We start from the raw sequence: 21,291 nt of genomic DNA on the forward strand, positions 1-21,291 counted from the left end.
CACTCTATATTTGTACCTAGGTTTAGATCTTTCTTCATTTTTTTTATAATAAAAAGTTTAGAATGAAAAAAAAATCTTGAAAAAAATCTGAAAAATTAGAATCTTATACGAACAAATAGTTTTGTTTTTTTTTAAATATAAGATGTATGTTAAAGTTTTAAAAGTCATAAGTACTATATTTTCTGAATAGGTCAGTGCTATGACACACTTGTCTACATAAATAACACATTTATGACTATTGTTCTTACACCAGCATACAATTAAAATTGAATATGATTTTTGAGAACTATACCATTTTATGCATTAGGTCCAACATTTCCAGTAATGAGTCTAAAGCTAGAGCAGTGGTACATGCTAAGCTCTAATGATATAATACTGTGAAGTACTTTTCCATAGAGTGCTGTCAACTAACAAACTTTATAAGACTTCTTTTCTGGAAGACACAACAAATAAATAATATCTATAACAATAAAAAAAAGTTGATTGCCAAGTTTTGGGCAAGAGAGTTTGCATTATGCAAATATGATAAAAGCTTAACATAGTTTCTGACAAATGTATGCAGTTTGAAATTGTATAAACTACAGGCATTACTGCTAAACAGAAGATAATTACAAGATAGTCTCAATAACATTAACCTAAATAGTACTGCTATTTTTTAAAATAACCTTTTGAAACTAATCAAAGAAAACCTGCAAAAGACGTTACTATTGCAGCCATAATCAAACCTGACTCCATGAAATAATATCATTAAGTTACAGATATATATTTTTTGAAACTAAATTGGAAGACGCAATATCATAGAAATCTTAATAATGTTTTATTGAATTTTATAGTCCCTACACCTAGCAATATTTACAAAAACGTATAAAAACTATCCAAAATAAATAAAAGCTTTTCCGATTACCAAAATTGCTAAAGCAGCCAATTTTCTTTTTTACCATCACTTGTAAGCTTTCAACATGAATTCAATAGTGAGTCTAAAGTATTGCATGATTCACATTACCAAAACATATTATACACTCACTAATAATAAAACACAATTGTACATCATGGTAAAGTATTACAACTGAATGAGTTTTTAAAAGTAATTATGGTTGTGTATGGTTGCATAGCAAGCGAGTCAAGAGTGAACCTTTAGTAATGGCTGGCTCTGTTTACTCCTATTGTAATATTCTTAATCTTGGGACTAGACAAAGCCTTATTATTTCAGTTTGATAAATGCCTAAACCAGTAATGCAAGAGAAGCCTATTAGTCCAGGCTGGAGAAAGAAAACTCTGTTACTAGCTGATATATCCAAACAAAGGGAAAGACTTCAGGAGGAAAAATCAGGAGCCGGGGACCCTTAGGCAGCTTGCAGCACACACTGGCAGAGCCTGTGGCGCTGCTGACCCCAAACTGTATCAGCACTCACCGTTCCTTTGGATAGATCAGCTGCGTGGAGAGAAAGCTCAGAAATATGGAAATATTTGAGTTAAGCCTGACAACCAAAATCAAAGCATTTCTTTTGTATTTCTTTCAAAGTGACCATATGTCCTCTTTTTCTCCATACCCTTTACGTTTCCAATGGTTTAGAGTAGGGGTTCTCAACCTGTGGGTCGCGACCCCTTGGGGGTCAATTGACGATTTGCCAGGGGTCGCCTAAGACCATAAAAAATATGGATATTTTTTTGTCTATTCTTCTATTTCTGTGTGGGTGGGGGTCGCGGCGGAGTCACCATGAGTTGTCTCTGTTTGAAGGTCATGACCTGTCTACTAATACTATTTCTGTTGAACAAGATCAGCCATTTCTCATTTCACCTTACCATCTCCTACTATGATCAAAATTAAAAATACCCAGAAATTCTTCCCAGGTACGACATTTAATTGATGATCTATTATTTTTACTTTTCACTATGTTTCACTAGTGATGAGAAGCAAGGTTTAAGGCTCTTGTCAAAATGACCAGATCACTTGTTGTGATGTTCCAAATATTTTTATTTTTTTAAAGGTGCACTAGCCATCTCAACTCAACACACCTTACTGCCTATACTTCTATTAAACAAAGTTATAAAAATCACTGAGTATTAGAGCAAGGGAAGTAATAAAAGTCTAAGCACAAGTGTGAAAAAAGTTATGGAACTTACAAATACAACCCTGTAAGTATAATAACCTGTCTTCTTCTCCAGAGCACTAATCAAAGAAACAATTTTTTTTATAAAGGAAAATTATTGTACCAAAAATCAAGAAACAAACATGAAAGTCTTCCTGGCATGTTTTGTAACATTAACATATAAAAAAGTGCTGGAAAAAAAATTTATGAAAAAAAAAATGCAAAAAGGGTAGAACTGATTAATAATACATCTATAAGAGTAATATTAATTAGTAATTGTTATAAATAAGTCTCTTGTAGCTGAGACATGTGAATCAATAATTAATTAATAAAAAACAATGAAAATCAATCGCTTCTTCATCACATTCTATGTTTAAGTCTGGCAGAACCAGAAAAAAAGTCTATCCCAGTGCCGCCCAAGTGTTTTAAGTCTGCGTCCTAAATAAATATCCTAATCACCAAAAAGAAACTGTCTGATCTAATTATGCAATGGGGGCAATAGTTCCAAGGGGCCAGATATTGTCCATGGGCTGGGGTTCAAGTCTCACTGGTCTATACAGATTCACACACCACAAACATGAACAAAGTCGATGACTGTTTTCCCTGTCTACCTCGCAGATAAAATTTACTAAATTTACTTGTCTCTGAAATTAATAAGATAGGAACCATGATGGCTTCAAGTTTTATTTTTAATTATTATTAATGCATGGACTTGACAACCAAGTTTCTAAACCAGAATAAAAAATACTTAAGTGTCCTTCAAAAGATAGGCCTACTCCTAATACAGAAAGAAAGGAAAGTTCAGGAAACAAAAGGGCTGAATTTCTATCTCACACATACAAACACCAGCTGAGCAAAAGAAAAAGTTCAACAGTGCATAGTGATGACCACAGTATCTTCTGGTAACAATCAAATCATTGAACTCACTTAAACTAAACATGTGGCTGGGTACTCCAACGAGATATAAATACAATAAATTACGGATGAATCTAAAGACTAGAAAGTCAAAAACAAAATGTGAGCATATTAAAAAAAGAGAGACAACATATTGGGGGGGGGGGGGGGGGGGGGGGGAGAGAAATAATTCACATAAATAACAACCAGAACAGAGAGATACAAAAAAAGGCTTAAAAAATGCAAACCATAGAAATGAAGGTATGGTTAATTTTTTAAATAAAAACATTGTCAACAAAGAATTGAAACATGACATAAACATATTAAAATTAAAAATTTAACACATCTTCAAGAAAAGCCAACCGGTTACCAGTAACAGAGCAGAGTTTCTAAATGACATTAATCATTCACCGTAAACAGTAATTATACAAGCTAATGAACTGACTGGCGGTTAATTTATGGCGTTAATGTGATAGACAATGTTTAGCCTTAGCATGACAATAACTACAGCTATCTCTAGAGTCTCCGTATAAATTACCAAAAGAATCTTTGACATTGAGAGTAATAACACCAATTAACTTTTTCCAATAACATACTAATTTCACTGACCACAAAAAATTCCTGAGAACTAGATTAAACAAAGTTAACTAGGTCAAATACATAGATGTTATGGCCAAACATCAATACTGGGCGTGTTTACATACCACCTCCCAGGGAAAATAACAAATGTCTCCAATAGTCTGGTCAAGTTCCCTAAAGCTCAAAATTTTCCTTTCAAAAATATGAAGCAAGAGAAATAGAGTTCAATGGGCAGTGCGGGCCACATGGACATCAGGTGGTGAGAGGCATCAAATTTTTAGTATTTATTAACCTTATTGGTCTGGGTTTAAAAGATCTGCCAGATTGATTTGTCTCTAGCACCATATTTAAAAAATCTGGCACTATGTCGATATCACATACAGAATTATGTTGGCAGTTTTCTTTCTTTTTTTTGAGAGCATTAAAAGGAGCTGTCAGACTAAGCATTAAATACCCAATGCACGCCATGGACTCATGATTTAAGGGATGGCCAACACACAGGTGGATGATTTTACTAGAAGTATTAACTCTTTCAGTGCGAATTATTTTGAAAAAAAAAATTGTAGTTTTCTGTGATGAACACAAATTTTCAAAGGGTATGAGTTACTACAACTAACCTTTTAATTAAACATTTAATCCATAAATATTGGAAAATCACACATTTAACTAATTCAAATTTCATAAAAGACGAACAAATGCACTAAGAAATTGTATTATTTCATTTTTTGGGTCCCGGAAAATAAACTAAAAAAGAGGAACCATTAACATAGTGTTGTCTTTTGTTTTGTAAAACAAAGAACAATCACTCCCATATTCAAAAATCAAAAAAAAAGAGAGAATTAAAAAGTTTAACATAAAAAAGATAGTGAAATAAATATGATATACCAAGTTCCTCGCTAAGAGTAATGCCGCACTGAAAGAGTTAAGATACTATACTAAGGCCACACATCAGTTATACGGACTAAAAAAAAAAGGGTTTATCTTTCATCTTAAGGCAATACTTTTAACATAGAACATCACACTATACAAATCTAGCCACATCCAGTAGCCGAGGACTAAACAACTGTGTGAAGTCAGACAACACATGGAGGGTAAGCACCTACTGAGTCAGGGGACAAATGACCTAAGTAGTCTGAAGTCTGCTGAGTTGAATGGATACTAAAGCATAGCAAACAATGAAACAAACTAGACAGCTACAGGCCAATCAGCCTCACCAGCTGTACACGCAAACATATGGAAAGAGTGTTAAGTAACAGACTCACTTGGATCCTTGAGTCAAACAATCCACTTACAGAAGCCCAAGCTGGCTTTAGAAAAGGTAAATCTACAGAGGACCAAATCGACTTCATCACAGGAGATTGAAGCTGGCTTTAGAAAAGGTAGATCTACAGAGGACCAAATTCATCACAGGAGATTGAAGCTGGCTTTAGAAAAGGTTGATCTACAGAGGACCAAATTGACTTCATCACAGGAGATTGAAGCTGGCTTTAGAAAAGGTAGATCTACAGAGGACCAAATCGACTTCATCACAGGAGATTGAAGCTGGCTTTAGAAAAGGTAGATCTACAGAGGACCGAATCGACTTCATCACACAGGAGATTGAAGATGGATCTCAAGGTAAGAAGCTAACAATGATTGTCTGGGTTGACTTGGAAAAAGCATTCGATAAAGTCTGGGAACGAGGCCTTTTACTCAAGTTAACAGACCATCACATATCCCACAGAATGTACTTCTGGATAAAAGAATATCGGAACAATCGAAAAGCTTTGGTCTGCATGCAAGGGCAAAGAAGTTGCACTATGGGCATAAAAAATGGCATTCCCCAAGGAGGAGTTCTGTCCCCAAAACTGTTCCTAATATACATTAATGATCTAAACCAAAGCCTACCAAGAAAAATCTAAAGCAGCATGTATGCAGATGACCTCGCCTTAATCAGCACTGAAGACTATGTAGGAACATCAAAATTTCGGCTACAGGAAGAAGAATAAGAATGGATGAGCAGTTTTATATTAAAAGAAAGTAATGTATCCAATCAACCAAATAACAGAAAATACATACAACAAGCTAATGTAACACCTAAACAGTTTGAATCAAGCTATCTTTGGCTCCAAATACAAATTCTAGTTATAGAATCTTCACTGTAAATCAAATAGAATATTTAGGACTTCCATCAAATGTACCACAATAAAACTCTAGATGCTGACAACAACGGCAGAATGAAAATGTATGATATAGAATTATGATTGTGTTTAAAATGATATGCCAGTGTTGGTTAATGTTGCCAGACAAAATGTGTACTTAGAAAAAAGAGACTTGAAAATCTCAGTTCATGCAGTAAAGGAACCAAGGGCTGCTCTTAAAGTCCATCTATTAGGGTTTAGAAAACAGACGGAAATGAAAGATTTCCATCCTGAGGAACAGAGAGACAGTCAACAAATCCTATGTGATGTCCTAATGATCCAAAAGACGAAAAGTGAAGAATGAAATCAGTTTATTTCTTGTGACAGAACCGGGTGCCAGTCCAAACAATCTTTGTATTTCATAGACAACGTTTTGGTTGAAGAGAAATTAAAATCAAAACACTATTAACATGAATCTCTGCAAACCAATAAAAATCTGTTACAATTTTTATTTAAAATATCTATTTTGATGAAATAAAACCTATTTTATAACACATATATTTCTTTTAGTACCAGGAAGATTCCAAGTAAAAAGACACTTGCATATTTCACAAAACCAATTCTACAATCATTCATTCCATTAAATTACAAACAATACAATAATAAAACAAAACCCCTGAAATCTATGACATAATTTGTACTCTAGCCTCTTTGGTTGAAAACAATAACAATAACAACTGACCTAGGCTCAATTTTTATCTCTCACATTCCTAATGTCAATAAAATATGCATAAAATTGCCAACTTTAGAAAAGAAACTAGAGTGAGCAAAAAGAAAGGAGTGACAATAAATAAACACAGTATTATACAAACATTCAATAACAAATATAACAGTGTTGGCAGCCATATTAAAAGAAACAATAATTCACAACAACACTAATGCAATGATTTCTGGATTTTTAGGCACTGGGGAAATCAAATGATAATATTTTCACCAAGTCTTCTTTGTTTATAACTTCCGTTTGTTTCTCCAAGAACAATTTCAGTCTTTCTACAGCCTCAATCTGATTTGTAGTCCTTTGAAGCTCAGATATTAAATAATCTGTATCTAATTTAGAATAAGCGTTAGCTGTATTCTGGCTATATATTCTATCTGTACTTTGGCCATCAGCTGCTCCTGCATTCTGGCCGTTGGATGCTTCTGCGTTTGATCCATTAACTGTTGCTCTATTCTGGCCATCAGCTGCTCCTGCATTCTGGCCATTGGATGCTTCTGCATTTGATCCATCTACTGTTGCTCTATTCTGGCCATCAACTGCTCCTGCATTCTGGCCATTAGCTGCACTTGCATTATGATCACCATCTGCTCCAGTTTCATGGCCCACTCCTGCATGTGGGCCATCATCTTCTCCCCCGTTTGGGATGTCAACTGCTCCTGCATCCAACACACCATCTGATTCTGCTTTGAGACCATCAGTTTCTCGCATGCTGAGCTGAGACTGGAGGCTGGCTTGCCTGAGGCGCAGCATCTCCAGTACCTGACTGCTGTGGGCAATGTTGGCCTGGATACAGGCAGTGGAGCAGACGTCAGCGGCCAGTCGAACCTTTGTGTCATATGTGGCATGATGCAGGACAAATCGAATCAGCTTGGTTAGTGACATGTCCTCATCACTAGGATAAACAATGCTGTCAGCTTTTCTGAAAAAAAATAATTTTTTTTTTAATAAGAACACAGTTGTATTTAGAAATCCATTATTTTACCACCACTACAAAACTATCAGGACAGAACAATACACATGTAAAAGAGGGCTAGTATAACACTAACAAACATTCTACTGTTGAATCTGCTTGCTTTATTCCTCTATTGGTCCCTTATATAAGCCTAACATGCTTGCAATATCCCCTCTCTGACCTTAACCCTAACATTTGCTACTTTCACGACAACATAGATGTTGAAGTCCACTTCGCCTGCCTGGTTATGTCGTATGCACTGTCAAGAGCGTGGGTGTGTAAGATGTGAGATAGTGTGTGTGTTTGTTTATTTTATTGGTTAGTGTGTGAAATGTTTTATCACGGGATTTTCAAGGGGGGACAATTAGGTTTCTAGCGGTCAGTCTAGCAGTTGGAGAGCTGACCTGGTCTGAGTAGGGTGCTGGTGTTTTGTGTATTTCATAAGAGTGATGTAATTGTGTGCTTTATTAAGTATTAAAGTATTATCGATATTCGTGAATATAAGGAATTAGAGTTGATGTATACTAAGTGTTCGTATTTGAGTTAAGCAAGTATTAACAAGTGTAATTGAGAATCATACCCTAGATTATCGAGCCATATGTATGTAGTAAGGAACTCGTCCTTTGGGGACTGTGACTCAAACCCCCGAGTTCCCTTACATGCACTCTAGACTGTTGTTCTGTGGTCTCAATGGTCCCAGGTTCAAACCCTGCCCCGCTGCCATTCCCCGTAATCCTATGTGAGGTTTGGGCTAGGATGTAATTATTTCCTCCAATCAGAAGGAACATTTAAGCCATGTAAAATAAACAAAAAATTAGCACATTTCAATAACTGGCCAGACAAAAGAAGCATATTTACTATCACAACACTTTCATTAAAAGCGGCAGGTTTCCTTTTTGTTAAGATTTTAGTTAAGAAAATATTCCCAGAAATATTCCTATTGTAATCATTTTTTTTAGTAATGCATAAAAGAATGAGGTAAACTTCTTTTTTTTTTAGCAATGTTAACTATAAATAGATATTTCTGACGACCAATAGCTGTAGTACAAACACCAATATGCAGCTATGTTGACTTGGGGTTTGTTTATGTTGACTTGGGGTTTGTTTATGTTGACTTGGGGTTTGTTTATGTTGACTTGGGGTCTGTTTATGTTGACTTGGGGTCTGTTTATGTTGACTTGGGGTTTGTTTATGTTGACTTGGGGTCTGTTTATGTTGACTTGGGGTCTGTTTATGTTGACTTGGGGTTTGTTTATGTTGACTTGGGGTCTGTTTATGTTGACTTGGGGTCTGTTTATGTTGACTTGGGGTTTGTTTATGTTGACTTGGGGTTTGTTTATGTTGACTTGGGGTCTGTTTATGTTGACTTGGGGTCTGTTTATGTTGACTTGGGGTTTGTTTATGTTGACTTGGGGTCTGTTTATGTTGACTTGGGGTTTGTTTATGTTGACTTGGGGTTTGTTTATGTTGACTTGGGGTTTGTTTATGTTGACTTGTAATTTGTTTATGTTGACTTGGGGTTTGTTTATGTTGACTTGTAATTTGTTTATGTTGACTTGAGATTTGTTTATGTTGAATTGGGATTTGTTTATGTTGACTTGGGATTGTTTATATTAACTTGCGGTTTGTTTATGTTGACTTGGGATTTCTTTATGTTGAATTGGGATTGTTTATGTTGACTTGGGACTTGTTTATGTTGACTTTAGAGGATTTGTACATGCTACTTTTCTTATCTTATAAATTACGACATTGCTTCAAAAAAGAAGATAATTAGATCCATAATATATATGTATATATATATATATACACATAATATAATATATATATACATTACATATAATATATGTTATTTCAAAAGATAAGATAATTAGTTCCTAAGTGTATCTTATGGGGGTTTGTTAAACAGCTGGTAAGTTAATGTATTTGTAACATTGTATCAATGACATTAACAAAATTGGTAATAAAAAAAAAAAGATAAATGTATAGATCTTTTGACAAACATAATGCAGTGTGATAATCTTTTCAGTTCAAGTTTTTAAACAGCCAAGTAAGTAAACTTTTGAGGTCATTATACTTCAAGTAAGTAAACTTTTGAGGTCATTATACTTCAAGTAAGTAAACTTTTGAGGTCATTATACTTCAAGTAAGTAAACTTTTGAGGTCATTATACTTCAAGTAGGTGAACATTTGAGGACATACTTCAAGTAACTAAACTTTTGAGGTAATTATACTTCAAGTAAGTAAACTTTTGAGGACATTATACTTTAAGTAAGTAAACTTTTGAGGACATTATACTTGAACTTTAGACAACTGAGTTGTTGTCTATAAGAAATGAATCAAAGAGCTCTAGGGAAATGCATCTTTTGTAAAAAAAAAAAAAAAAAAAAAAAAAAAAAAAAAAAATCATATATATCATGATAAACACAAATATTTCTTTAAGACCAAAGTCTTCTAATCTATGCAGAATACGGATAACAATTCAAATATGTACAATAATTTTTATTGTAATTAAAAAAAAAAACTGTGACAAAAGTAAACATTTTAGATAATGACAGAGAAAACAAATTGTGTTAATTCAAAAGATGTTAAAAGTTTCCTTGTATACCCGGTACCTTGTATTAGAATATAATTTATTTTGTTAAAGTTAATTAGACTAAGTAAAATATCCAAATTGACGTTTATGTAGGCAAGGTAGAAAAAATATTTTGTTTAACAGTTGAACATTTAGAGACAAAAATGTTTAGTTGTTGGTGTTATACAGTGACTACATTAAACAGTGAAAAGATTTGAGAAAAAGATGACAAACACGGTGGCCTCAAGTTTTTGCAGACATTAGAATTGACTTAACTTAAAACTTAATAGAAGCCTTAAAGTCAACTTAGTCTGAAAATGAACTGAAAGTCAAAATTTTAGTTTGTCTGACAGTAGATTCATAGATTCAAAGTCATAATTTAGGTTTCTCTGAAAGTAGACTCATGGATTATAATTTTATAATTTTAGTTTATTAAATCTGACTGAAGATTTATAGATTCTAAGTCATAATTTTAGTTTGTCTGAAAGTAAACTCATAGATTGTAATTAATAATTTTAGTTCTAACAGTAGATTCAAAGACTCAAACTCATAATTTAAGTTTGTCTGACATTAGACTCAAAGACATATTGTTTTGGTCCTCAATAGAAAGATGAGCTTAAACAATGCTTCGAGTCGAATGAAAAGACAGCAACACATGTGCAAGAAGATATGAAACAAAACAAATATCAATTACGAATTAAAATTACATTCTAATCAATTATTTTAACTTTTTTTTTTCAACAATTAAAATTTAACTATCAGCATCAAGTCACATTACTATTAAAAATTACTAGATTCTAGATAGACAACAAAATATATGTTTTTTTTCTAAATTGTTTTAGAAAAAAATCTTGAAACAAATATTTATTTACATTTTTTGAAACACAAATACTCGACAACAAAACTGAGGTTTCATTCTGAAAGAATGTTAGGCTGATTGTATGAAAATGAAGAGTTTCTAGTTTACAAAAAATATGTGTTGATGTTAGACAATAGTCTTACCTCCTGTTTCTCCATATAATCAAATCATATGGATCGCTAAAAACAAATTGAGTATAGGATTGCTCAAAACAAATTGAGTATAGGATTGCTCAAAACAAATTGAGTATAGGATTGCTCAAAACAAAGCCAATAGTGGTGTCAAATTATTGGTAAGAGTATTAGTTTTAGTTTAGTTTAGCTATTTTTGGGTGAAACGAATTCAAAAATAGAAATATATTTACCATGATTATATATTTCAAACACTCAATATATATAAAACTGACCCTAACCTTAAGAAATAAAGTCTTACTCTCAATGCCTTAAGATTTGTAAAAAAAAGTAAGTATTAAGCCAAAAATGTAGAACTTACTGTCTGGCTGAAAAGAAGACAATAACTGGATAGGAATCAAAAGTATATTCCCAAGGTAGATCATTGGTGGCCCCATTGATTCTAGGGAGACAAAAATAAATTGGATTTCTAAAAAATCAAATGTGTTTGCTAATTTATTTGGTAATGGATAACATAAAACGACCAAGTCTGCAGCCTCATACTTACATTAAAACATTGTAGACAGGTTTTGATTTCAAAATTTTAAACACAAAATTTATTTTAGACTATATGCCTAATTAGTCTGCTATTTGGTGTGATAACCCAGGAATACTTTATAATTCTGATATAATTTACCTGGCAAAAACAATGTGAGGTGATGTGGAGAAATACTGAGCCAATGCAAGGAATGTGTGACTTAAAGTCTGACAGAATCCACACCAGTGTGCATAGATTAAAACCACTACATCCTGTGGAGACACCATGATTCACATTTAGAGACCAAACTCAGATGTCAAGTACAAAAAATACAGAAAATTGAAATGAAAATAACACATTCATGTTGATTAAGCGTTTAATAGCAGGGGGTTTCCCCTTTCTATGGGGCAGATGATGTAAAGGTCTTCTGTGGCTAGCACAACAACTAACCGCCTTTACTTTTCCCCAACTAATGTCAAGTATCCATTAGAGCTAGGTGGACTGAAAAGGGGAAATAAAAAAATCACAGTCTTCATCGGGATTCGAAACCTGGACCCCTCAGTTTGGAAAACAAGTGCTTTACCACTGAGCCACTGCATCTCCTTGTTTATTGACAAGCTGATACAATTTTACATGAAATTAAAACCAATGACTATAAGGATTTTGTTTTAAAACCTGTTAAGCTGGAAACGCTACACTTAATAATCAAAAACGCCAACACTATAACGCCAGATTCATGAGTCCATTTATTTACACACCCTCATAGTACGAGGTTACACACAACACTATGATATGAACTTTCTTACCAAAGAGGAATAACTCTACAAACTAATAACAAACACATACACATAAACACAACGTCAACAAAACCATGTGAAATCAATGACTACAAAGATCTTTTACAAGCAAGTGAGACGATTGACTGTAAAGAGCTTTTACAAGCAAGTGAAATCAATGACCGTTAAGATTTTCTTTACAACCAATAGAAATCAATGACTGTAAAGCTCTTTAAACAATCAATAGAAATCAATGACTGTAAAGCTCTTCTTTACAGCTAATAGAAATCAATGACTGTAAAGCTCTTCTTTACAACAACAAATAGAAATTAATGACTGTAAAGCTCTTCTTTACAACCAATAGAAATCAATGACTGTAAAGCTCTTCTTTACAGCTAATAGAAATCAATGACTGTAAAGCTCTTCTTTACAACAACAAATAGAAATTAATGACTGTAAAGCTCTTCTTTACAACCAATAGAAATCAATGACTGTAAAGCTCTTCTTTACAACAACAAATAGAAATTAATGACTGTAAAGCTCTTCTTTACAACCAATAGAAATCAATGAATGTAAAGCTCTTACTTTCTCCTCCTCCTTCACAGCACTAAGGAATGTAGCAGAAGTAAGCTCTTGTAAACAAACTTGACCTTTGACCTCACAAACAGACTGTGGGAAGCCATTGGATTGTTGGTGTCTTTTCAAATATCCTTGTTCATAGTCCATTAGAAAAGACACTAAATAGAAACAAAAAGGAATATTTAGAGTGATGTTATGGTCTAGACTTATTTTAAAAACAAAGGATTCGAGTCCAGAATTACCATGGTAACAGAAGTTCACATTGCCAAATGGCCAACCCACAATACAACTCATCTCACTTTCATTTGGAAATATTGTTTTCATGAAAACATATCTCCCATTACAAAGTTTATGATTTCTAATACATTAGATTTGAAGGATGGAACATTATCCTATGCAAAATAAAATTACAGATATATGAGGTGCCACTCAAAAAATCTAGTGATTCTGTGAAAAAAAAACTAAAATCTTGAAAAAAGAATGTGTATATATATGGTCAAAACCAGTGTAACTTAAATAAAAACTGGTCTTAAAAGAGCCAAGAGGTCACCTTTTCAGCTTACCTGTATTGCTGTAAGTAAAATTGTCTTTAAATATATAATGTTCCTCACTCTGAAAACATGAATTGAAATCAATCAATAGACATGACATGAATTTAACTGAAGAGTGGCTATCAAATAAACTAATTATTTCAAGTTACTCAGGCTAAGTCAATGACAAGTAAAAGTAGATCAATCGACAAAGCACTACTTTTTAGTAAAAAGACAAATAACACTCTTTGACTCCTGAATGACAATTAGCCCATTTATTTCCTTTTCTAAAAACGCTTCCAGCAACAATGATTAAAAAACAATATTTCATTTTATTTCTTCCCAATAAGTTTTTAATTACTTTAAATTTAATCAAGAAATAGTTTTCTTTGATCAAACATCTGAATTTTTTCTTTTAATGAACTTTTACAGAGTATGATGTGTTCAAAGTGGTTACGTTATATATGTATTTTTTTTTGGGGGGGAGGGGGGGCATTTTTTTCTATTAAAAGTGACATGAGATAACAAGCTGTAGTTTTCAACTGAACATTCCTCAATTCTTCTTCAAGAATATATGGATTGCTGTTTTAGAAATTAAATTATATAAATTAATTTGTATTAATTTTAAATGGTTTCCTTTTCCCATTAATTCTACACCCAATGGAATATTTCATTTTCTTATAACAAACAAAAAGTTATTCAAGTTTATTCCGTTTTAGAAGCTATTGAATATCCATATTAGCATATTAGTACAATGTATTGACAATCTTGTTGGAGATTCAAGGTAATATATGTATTTTTTTTACACTAATGTTAAAATGTGAACACCCCCAAATAAAACCATTTTTTTTACGTTGTAATAAACAGTAAGTTGTATCCAGATGATTTTAGGTACCAATACTAGTTCAGTTAAAACCAGTCAACCTACCTTTCGGTCAAATAACACCGCTGTTGGTCCTCCTGAGGACATATTGGGCTCAATGCCCAAGGCATCAGGAAACATCCAGCGATTCCTAGAATCTATTGCATAGAAATTGACAGTTTTATTGCTACTGCAGCCAATATGGCTCAAGTGTTTCAATCTGAGCTGCACTTCAGTGGAGCTCAGCTCAGAGGCCAGAGTCTCAGACACTCCAGCACTGTCATCCACGTGCCTCTCTAAAGAGAGTCTATCACATAATCTTCTTGGAAGTGACTCCAGGTGATTTCTAACGTAGCCATCCAACGTGTGTCGCGCACTGCGATCAAGACCTTCATCCTCTTTATAAAAGTGCACTCTCTGATCACTGCTGCTTATATTCAGGCGCAATTTTTCTGTGCGAGGCTGCGGCATATAGTGGGCAGTCTGGTGAGCACCGTCACGCTTTGAACAGCAAAAACTTAGTCTGTCTAACCAACTGTAGTTCACATTGAAACTCCGGCAATCTGAGTCGGACTGGTGGGAGGCGAATACATGGGACAGCAAGTGGGGTGGCAACACTTGGCACTTTCTCTTTGCAGAGCTGTACTGGCAGACATTACACACATTCTGACTCTGCTGAGAAACATGAAGACATACAAGATAAACAAAACCTATGCTCAAAACATTATTCTCTGCATATTTATAAATATGAAAATATTTGTTTTTATACATTTTTAAGAGATACATATGACATATACAAGGGCCTATTTATTGGATATTCTTCTACTAGCTAGTCAGATGAGCACTACTGAAATCACTAACTGACGTACTTCCCCCCAAAAAATATTTATTTTCTTTATATAAAACATGGAAACAACTGCCAAAAGGATCAATAACTTTTAAATATTAATTGTTTGATTCTATGGTTCCTAAAAGGAAATACAAACTAAAGCCTACAATTATGTATGCTTGAAAGTGAATGAATTATAATGGAGATTAAATACACCATTATGAATAGATATATATATATATAAATTACAGAATGAAGCAAGTCTAAGTGCAGACCAAACAGATGAAAATTTTGACGTGCTGCAACATTTTATCAGAGAACTGAAGAGCTGCAAGCTTTAAGTAAGTGTAGATTAAAAGTAAGTAAAGTTTCCATTTAAGACGTTGCAATCTGTAGGGCAGATGATGTAAAGGTCCTCTGTTTCTGTGGCCCACAGTTAACGAGGGTGTCATGTTGCCAGCACAACAACCAAATGCCTTTACTTTTCCCCAACTAATGTCAGGTACCCATTAGAACTGGGAGGACTCAGAGGCACCAGAAAGATCCCAAAATTAAAAATCCCAGTCTTCACCAGGATTGGTTCAGAAGCCGAACGATTTACCACTTGGCCAACGTGTCTTTATCTTTTTCTTCTTTGTAACTATACTGAGAGTTGAGTCAAAGTCTCATAAAACTCTAGACCAATGAAAGCTCCCTCCATTTGCATGTCTCAGCAAACGGTTCAGTCTGGGAGGGATCCAAGCAGAATGTTACATCCCTATTAACAGAATGTTGCATCCCAAGACGCTCAGTTTAAAAGCAAGGCCTGAGGCTGAGCACACCAGGAAAACTTCTCCATATTCCGTATCTTTACAACATCATTTGTGTGGGATCACGACATGTTTGTTGAGTCTTTTTTCTGTCACCACCTGTGCAATGGACTCGCTCCTAAGGCACCCCAACAGGTTTCTGTTTTGCTTCCCTATTAGCAGCTAATGATGTTTCCACCAGGGCACCACATTGAGGCGGAAAAGCATAGCCCAAGTAGGGAGACTATACATGATAACAAAGAACACAAAAGACAAATAGCGATGATTTATGAAATGGGTTTTTAAAAACTCATTGAAGACAAAAATAGCTTTGTAATATTACTAAAGATTAATTAAGATTATAAGAAAAAAGTTGTTATGTTATCTTTTTTTTCAACACCGAATTTAATAATGAAAACAAGATTTGAGAACAAAAAAGTTTTTGATGAGTTTTCTGCCACTTATACATGGCATGATGAAAAGCACTTACACTAGAGTTATAGAGGATTGTACTAACACAACAAGATAGATCCAACTCCTGCATTCGGTTGACCTGCTTCAGCTGCTGGCAGAAAGTACTCAAAGCTCTGTGGTACTGAAGATTTTTTAATGTGGCAGTAGACCAGTGAGTTTGTATATTACGGAAGTAAGGATGTAGTTGACATTCCCTGTACTGCAAGACAACATCCTTCAACTGGAAGAAAAGTTTACAGGAACCAAAATTAGTTTTTCTATCATGATGTTTCAAAAATGTTTTGATTGAATTCATGCATCCTTAGCCAGATACTGTAACAATCTATCTTAACATGAAATTATTTCATAACATAATAGACTTGGATAAATCTATTAGCCAACAAAAAAAAAAAAAAAACTTTTAAATGCTATAAAATAAAATCAAAATTTTAAGTTATTGCACTCAAATGCCAGTCCTTTTCACATAGACTTGTTAATATTTATTTACAATATCTTTTTTTTTTTTCATTAACACCCACAATGTTTTCCCTAACCACTTGCAAGGGTTCATTCAGTCACACAGCCGCAGTCTAACTAACCCTTCTCTCACCACTCTTAGACCAGGTTCAATCTTCAACAGTGGGCTCTCGGCATGGAACAAGAGAAACGCAGGACCTTTGTGCATCTCTGTGGCTAGAACTTCACTCTTTAGGCCCTCTGGTGACAGCCTTTTGATCAATTCCTACACACAAAACGAGCAAAGAAAGAAATTATGAAAGTGTTATACATAAAACAATGAAATGTAACTTCAGTGAATACACTGTAGGAGTTTATTGTCATGTGACTTACTTGTCCTTTATTTCCTAAGGCCCACTGAACTATATTCAAACTTGTGATGTTATTAGGGTAAGGATAAAACTGGGAAGAGAAATAAATTGAAGTAAGTAATAATAATTATAGCTTTTATATAGCATGCTTAGAGTACTATGGTCCAATCTCATTTGTGGACCAGTGTGTGTGTGTGTGGGGGGGGTGTATCTGGGAGAAGGTTTTTTGATGATTTATTTATAGATCCAGAGTTGGAAACATAGAAAGACAGTAGCCTAGACAATTGCAAAAATAGAAATCAATATTTTATACAAAATATGTTTTCTTTTTGAAATCTGCATTTATAATATATTCAGTATTATATTTCTGAGCTTTACTTACCAAGGAATCGTTAGTCAATCTTAAAAATACAATTTCATTCCATTGTGTCAAATTGACTTCACGTGCAACAGATTCCTGAGAAATCACACCAAATTTAATGGGCTGGAATGGATCTTTGAAAGTAAACAAAAAAAAAAAAATGAACAGAAAATAGAAAAGTAATTAGCCTTTTAGCCAGCACAAAGAAAAAAACCAACAACTATTAATCTACAACAAATAAAGTTACATTTCTTCTAACAAATAAATATGTCTATTTAGAATGCTGGTTGATATTTTCAACATGTACTTCTTGTGTTCCCCCTCAACTTGTCATTATTGTGGAGAAATCTATTAATAGATGTCAATTAGTAGTAACATGATAGATATGGTTGAAATGACTAGGGGATGAAGTGACCTGGAACCATATTTATAATTTTTCAAGTAACCAACCTCTTTCCTGTATGCGCATGGATGCATAGTAAAACTGTCTGTAAACACCGACATCTTTCAGAGATGTAAGATTGAAATAACCAACAATTGCATTCTGAAAAGTAAACAATCAGACAAAGTAAGCAAATCAATTCAGAAGAGGTCTTCAGGGAGTATGATTGTATATATATATATGTTCCAAGTCTTTTATTTTGTTGTATCAGTCTGGTAATGTGTATGAGTTATATGGTCTAACTATAAACATGGTTAAATGGGCGCTTTTAAGACGTCTACTAAGAAGACACAGGAAAAAAGTTTGCTGGAAAAAAAAAAGAAAAAATTTTTACAATGATATTTAAGTTTGTGTTAGTTATGAAAGTGGGTTGATAAGCCTTTTTAAGTTGCCACAAGATTTATAATAGATCTATATTTAATATTTTAGTCATATTTATAATATTATATACACAAAAAAACTGGAGGCTAACTACAATAAAAATAAAGTACTATTTCTGACCTCGTGTTTCGCTACTAGTTCTAAAATCTCATCTTTGGAATTCAACAACTTCAGAGGATAAATTAAATCTTCTAGAAACTGAATCATATGTTCGGCCCGTACATGACCTAAAAAAAAAAAAAGAAATTAAATGATATTTTATATAAATGGATTAAACAATGACTTAAACAAAGAGGGAGTGTCTTTAAAGATGTTATGAGTAAAATTATGTCAAACTTACCAAAATATCTGTATCCATCTAGTTTTGTATGGTAAGCCATAAAAACAGGAAACATTAAAAATTTGTAGCGTTTTCTACAATCCCCCTCGGGCCACCAACAGTTCACAGAAGCAAATGCAACCTGTTGACAAAAGAGATCTTTAATATGTTTTATTTATATTAATAATATTTAATTTTCTGAATCTAAATGAACTGGATTACAAGAGAGCTATTTCATTTTAAATTATTTTTTTAGAAACAAATTTGGTTCAGACCTAGACTTTTTGTTTATGTTTCTATTAAATTCTGTTGAAACAATAGTTTACTTTTTGAACCAGTCTACAAAATACTTGGTTGTATGAACTGTTCTTTACAGCAGTTTAAACAAAAATGATTCTTTTATAAAATTTCATAAACTAGTATAGAGAATACCTACAATTAAAGTAGTATCAGCTATTAATAATTGTTTCATTAGACTATAAAGCAAGTTTTTATTTCTTGCATCAAATATTTATGAACTAGGCATAAAATAGGAGGCGCAGTAGCTGAGCGGTAATGTGCTTGGCTTCCGAACCGGAGTCCACCCAGGTCTTATGGGTACCTGGCATTAGTTGGGGAAAAGTAAAGGCGATTGGTCATTGTGTGGCCACATGATACCCTTGTTAACTGTAGGGTCACAGAAACAGATGACCTTTACATCATCAGACCTATAAACCACAAGGTCTGAAAGGGGAACTTTACTTTAACTTTAGGCATAAAATAAGCCAACATACATTTGTTTTCTTCCTAAAGTCACCATGTTTTCTTCCTAAAGTCACCATGTTTTCCTTTATAACAATCCTTGTTTTATACTTGATAACCAAGTGGATTTTTTTTCTTCTAACAGATTGTGAGATCAATGTAAAAATGTCTTCTATCTACCTATCTATGTAGAGGAGGACCACCAGTGCTTGGGCTCAAAAACAGAATATGGCCAAGCACTGCTGCCCAAAAAACCAAACATCTTTTTACAGTAGTTTGCAGACAACACAAGATTGTATGTTAGTCGGGGAAAGATGAATACTTAGGAAGTGAGCCATGAAAATCAGGGCATGGAGCCATATAGCCATCAAGTAAGAGGATTAACCATCCCAATGAATGGGTCAGCATAGTTCAGAGGTGGCTGACCATGACCCAGTGACTATTAACAATGTCCCAGTGACTATTAACAATATCTGAGTAAAGTAACTATTAACAATGTCCCAGTAACTATTATTTTATTAACAATATTCCAGCGACTATTAACAATGTCTCAGTGTACTATCCTGACCTTTTTTCCTGCATAGACAGATATATATATATAATATATATATATAATATATTATTGTTGTTAATCTTTACAACTTAACATGTTAACTACTAATCAAATAAATATATCTGTGCCATAGCTTTAACTCTGTGAAGGAGTCTGAACACTACAAAAATTGACTTGCCTGCCCTTTGAAATAGTTTGCAGCTTTAAGAAACTCTGATCTGGCAGCTTTAGACTTGTAGCACCATGGAGCATAGTACATGACAAACACAAATTCTTGAGAATTAAGAACTTCTATGAGTGGCATCAAGGAACCCCTGGGCGAGTCCAATACATAGGAGGTTGGAGGAAACATGTATTGTGGTTGCTTCGGGGGCAGTGTAACTGGCTTGCTTTTGAAGCTGAAGAAGAGGAGAAAGGTGTTGTGTTTTTTTTTGTGGTTCACATTTAACAAGACTTGTAATAATTTTTACAAACAAAAAATCAACAAGAAAATGTTTCTATTGACTGAAGTATCAACTAAAGCTAAGGAAAGTTTTACTTCAAAATGATTTATTTAATGTCACTTATCACATAAACGTGACATTGGCTTGCATAGATGATTAAATTATGCCTAACGCCTAAGGCTTAATTAACTGTACTCTTATACTGCTAATTTTTTTTTAGAAAACAAGTTTTTTTTAAAATTTAGAATTGCTTTAGTATCTCAATATTGACAATAAGTCACAATCATATATGCTCAGTGCGATTGGGACCAATCTATCTGTGACAGTAAAGTATATATATATATATATATATATATTGATTATATATATATATATATATATATATACCGTCTAGTCATCTAGATCTATTAATAGTATTATTAATACTATTTATTAAGTATTATTGAAATTATTGCTATTTTCTTAGATTCTAGACAGTTGACTTTGCTTTTACTGTTAAAATTACTAGATATAGAGTAGTCTAGACTACTAGACTTAGATGAAACTAGTCTAGGTCTAGACTTAGACTCTGTACTGAGTGTGAGTCAGTCGCCTCAGTTGAGAGAATCTGAGAATCAGTATGAGAGAGACAGTGAGTCAGTGAGTCTCAGTGACTGAGAGAGAATTTATTTTTTAGATGACAGAAAACGTTTTTAAATTTGAGGTAAACTTAACTTTTCTAACCTTGTTCCATATTTAATAATAAATGTTATCATAAATGTGATAAATATACAGCATATTTCTGGATGACGAGCCATGCCACGCAGCAACTCATTTGGCTTTATGAAGTTGACACCTATTTTACGTGCAACATTATTTTTCACAACATCCGCCATTGACGGACGCACACGTCAGTAAATTTGTTGGCATGAACTA

At 33.6% G+C, this 21,291-nt stretch overlaps 1 protein-coding gene across 3 annotated transcripts; it reads right to left on the reverse strand.

Moving 5' to 3' along the window:
• Nucleotides 1-3,162: 3,162 nt before the first annotated feature.
• Nucleotides 3,163-21,284, reverse strand: LOC106064152 (thioredoxin domain-containing protein 11-like). 3 transcript variants are annotated; one of them, XM_056018764.1, is made up of 16 exons: nucleotides 21,100-21,284; nucleotides 20,112-20,331; nucleotides 18,661-18,781; nucleotides 18,441-18,547; nucleotides 17,948-18,041; nucleotides 17,519-17,631; nucleotides 17,159-17,227; nucleotides 16,920-17,051; nucleotides 16,347-16,550; nucleotides 14,306-14,911; nucleotides 13,411-13,459; nucleotides 12,854-13,005; nucleotides 11,652-11,764; nucleotides 11,337-11,417; nucleotides 10,988-11,023; nucleotides 3,163-7,380 (listed from the first exon to the last, which is right to left on the reverse strand). In XM_056018764.1, the coding sequence occupies exons 1-16, from the start codon at nucleotides 21,249-21,251 to the stop codon at nucleotides 6,642-6,644; spliced, it is 2,988 nt and encodes a 995-aa protein (XP_055874739.1). In that variant the 5' UTR covers nucleotides 21,252-21,284; the 3' UTR covers nucleotides 3,163-6,641. The 3 variants fall into 3 exon arrangements, with proteins under 3 accessions (XP_055874739.1, XP_055874738.1, XP_055874740.1); XM_056018763.1 differs by having other exon boundaries at nucleotides 14,306-14,914; XM_056018765.1 differs by lacking the exon at nucleotides 10,988-11,023 and having other exon boundaries at nucleotides 14,306-14,914; nucleotides 21,100-21,283.
• Between the last annotated feature and the right edge of the window lie 7 nt (nucleotides 21,285-21,291).

This window comes from Biomphalaria glabrata, chromosome 2, assembly GCF_947242115.1.
Source record: "Biomphalaria glabrata chromosome 2, xgBioGlab47.1, whole genome shotgun sequence".
Lineage (NCBI taxonomy): Eukaryota > Metazoa > Mollusca > Gastropoda > Planorbidae > Biomphalaria > Biomphalaria glabrata.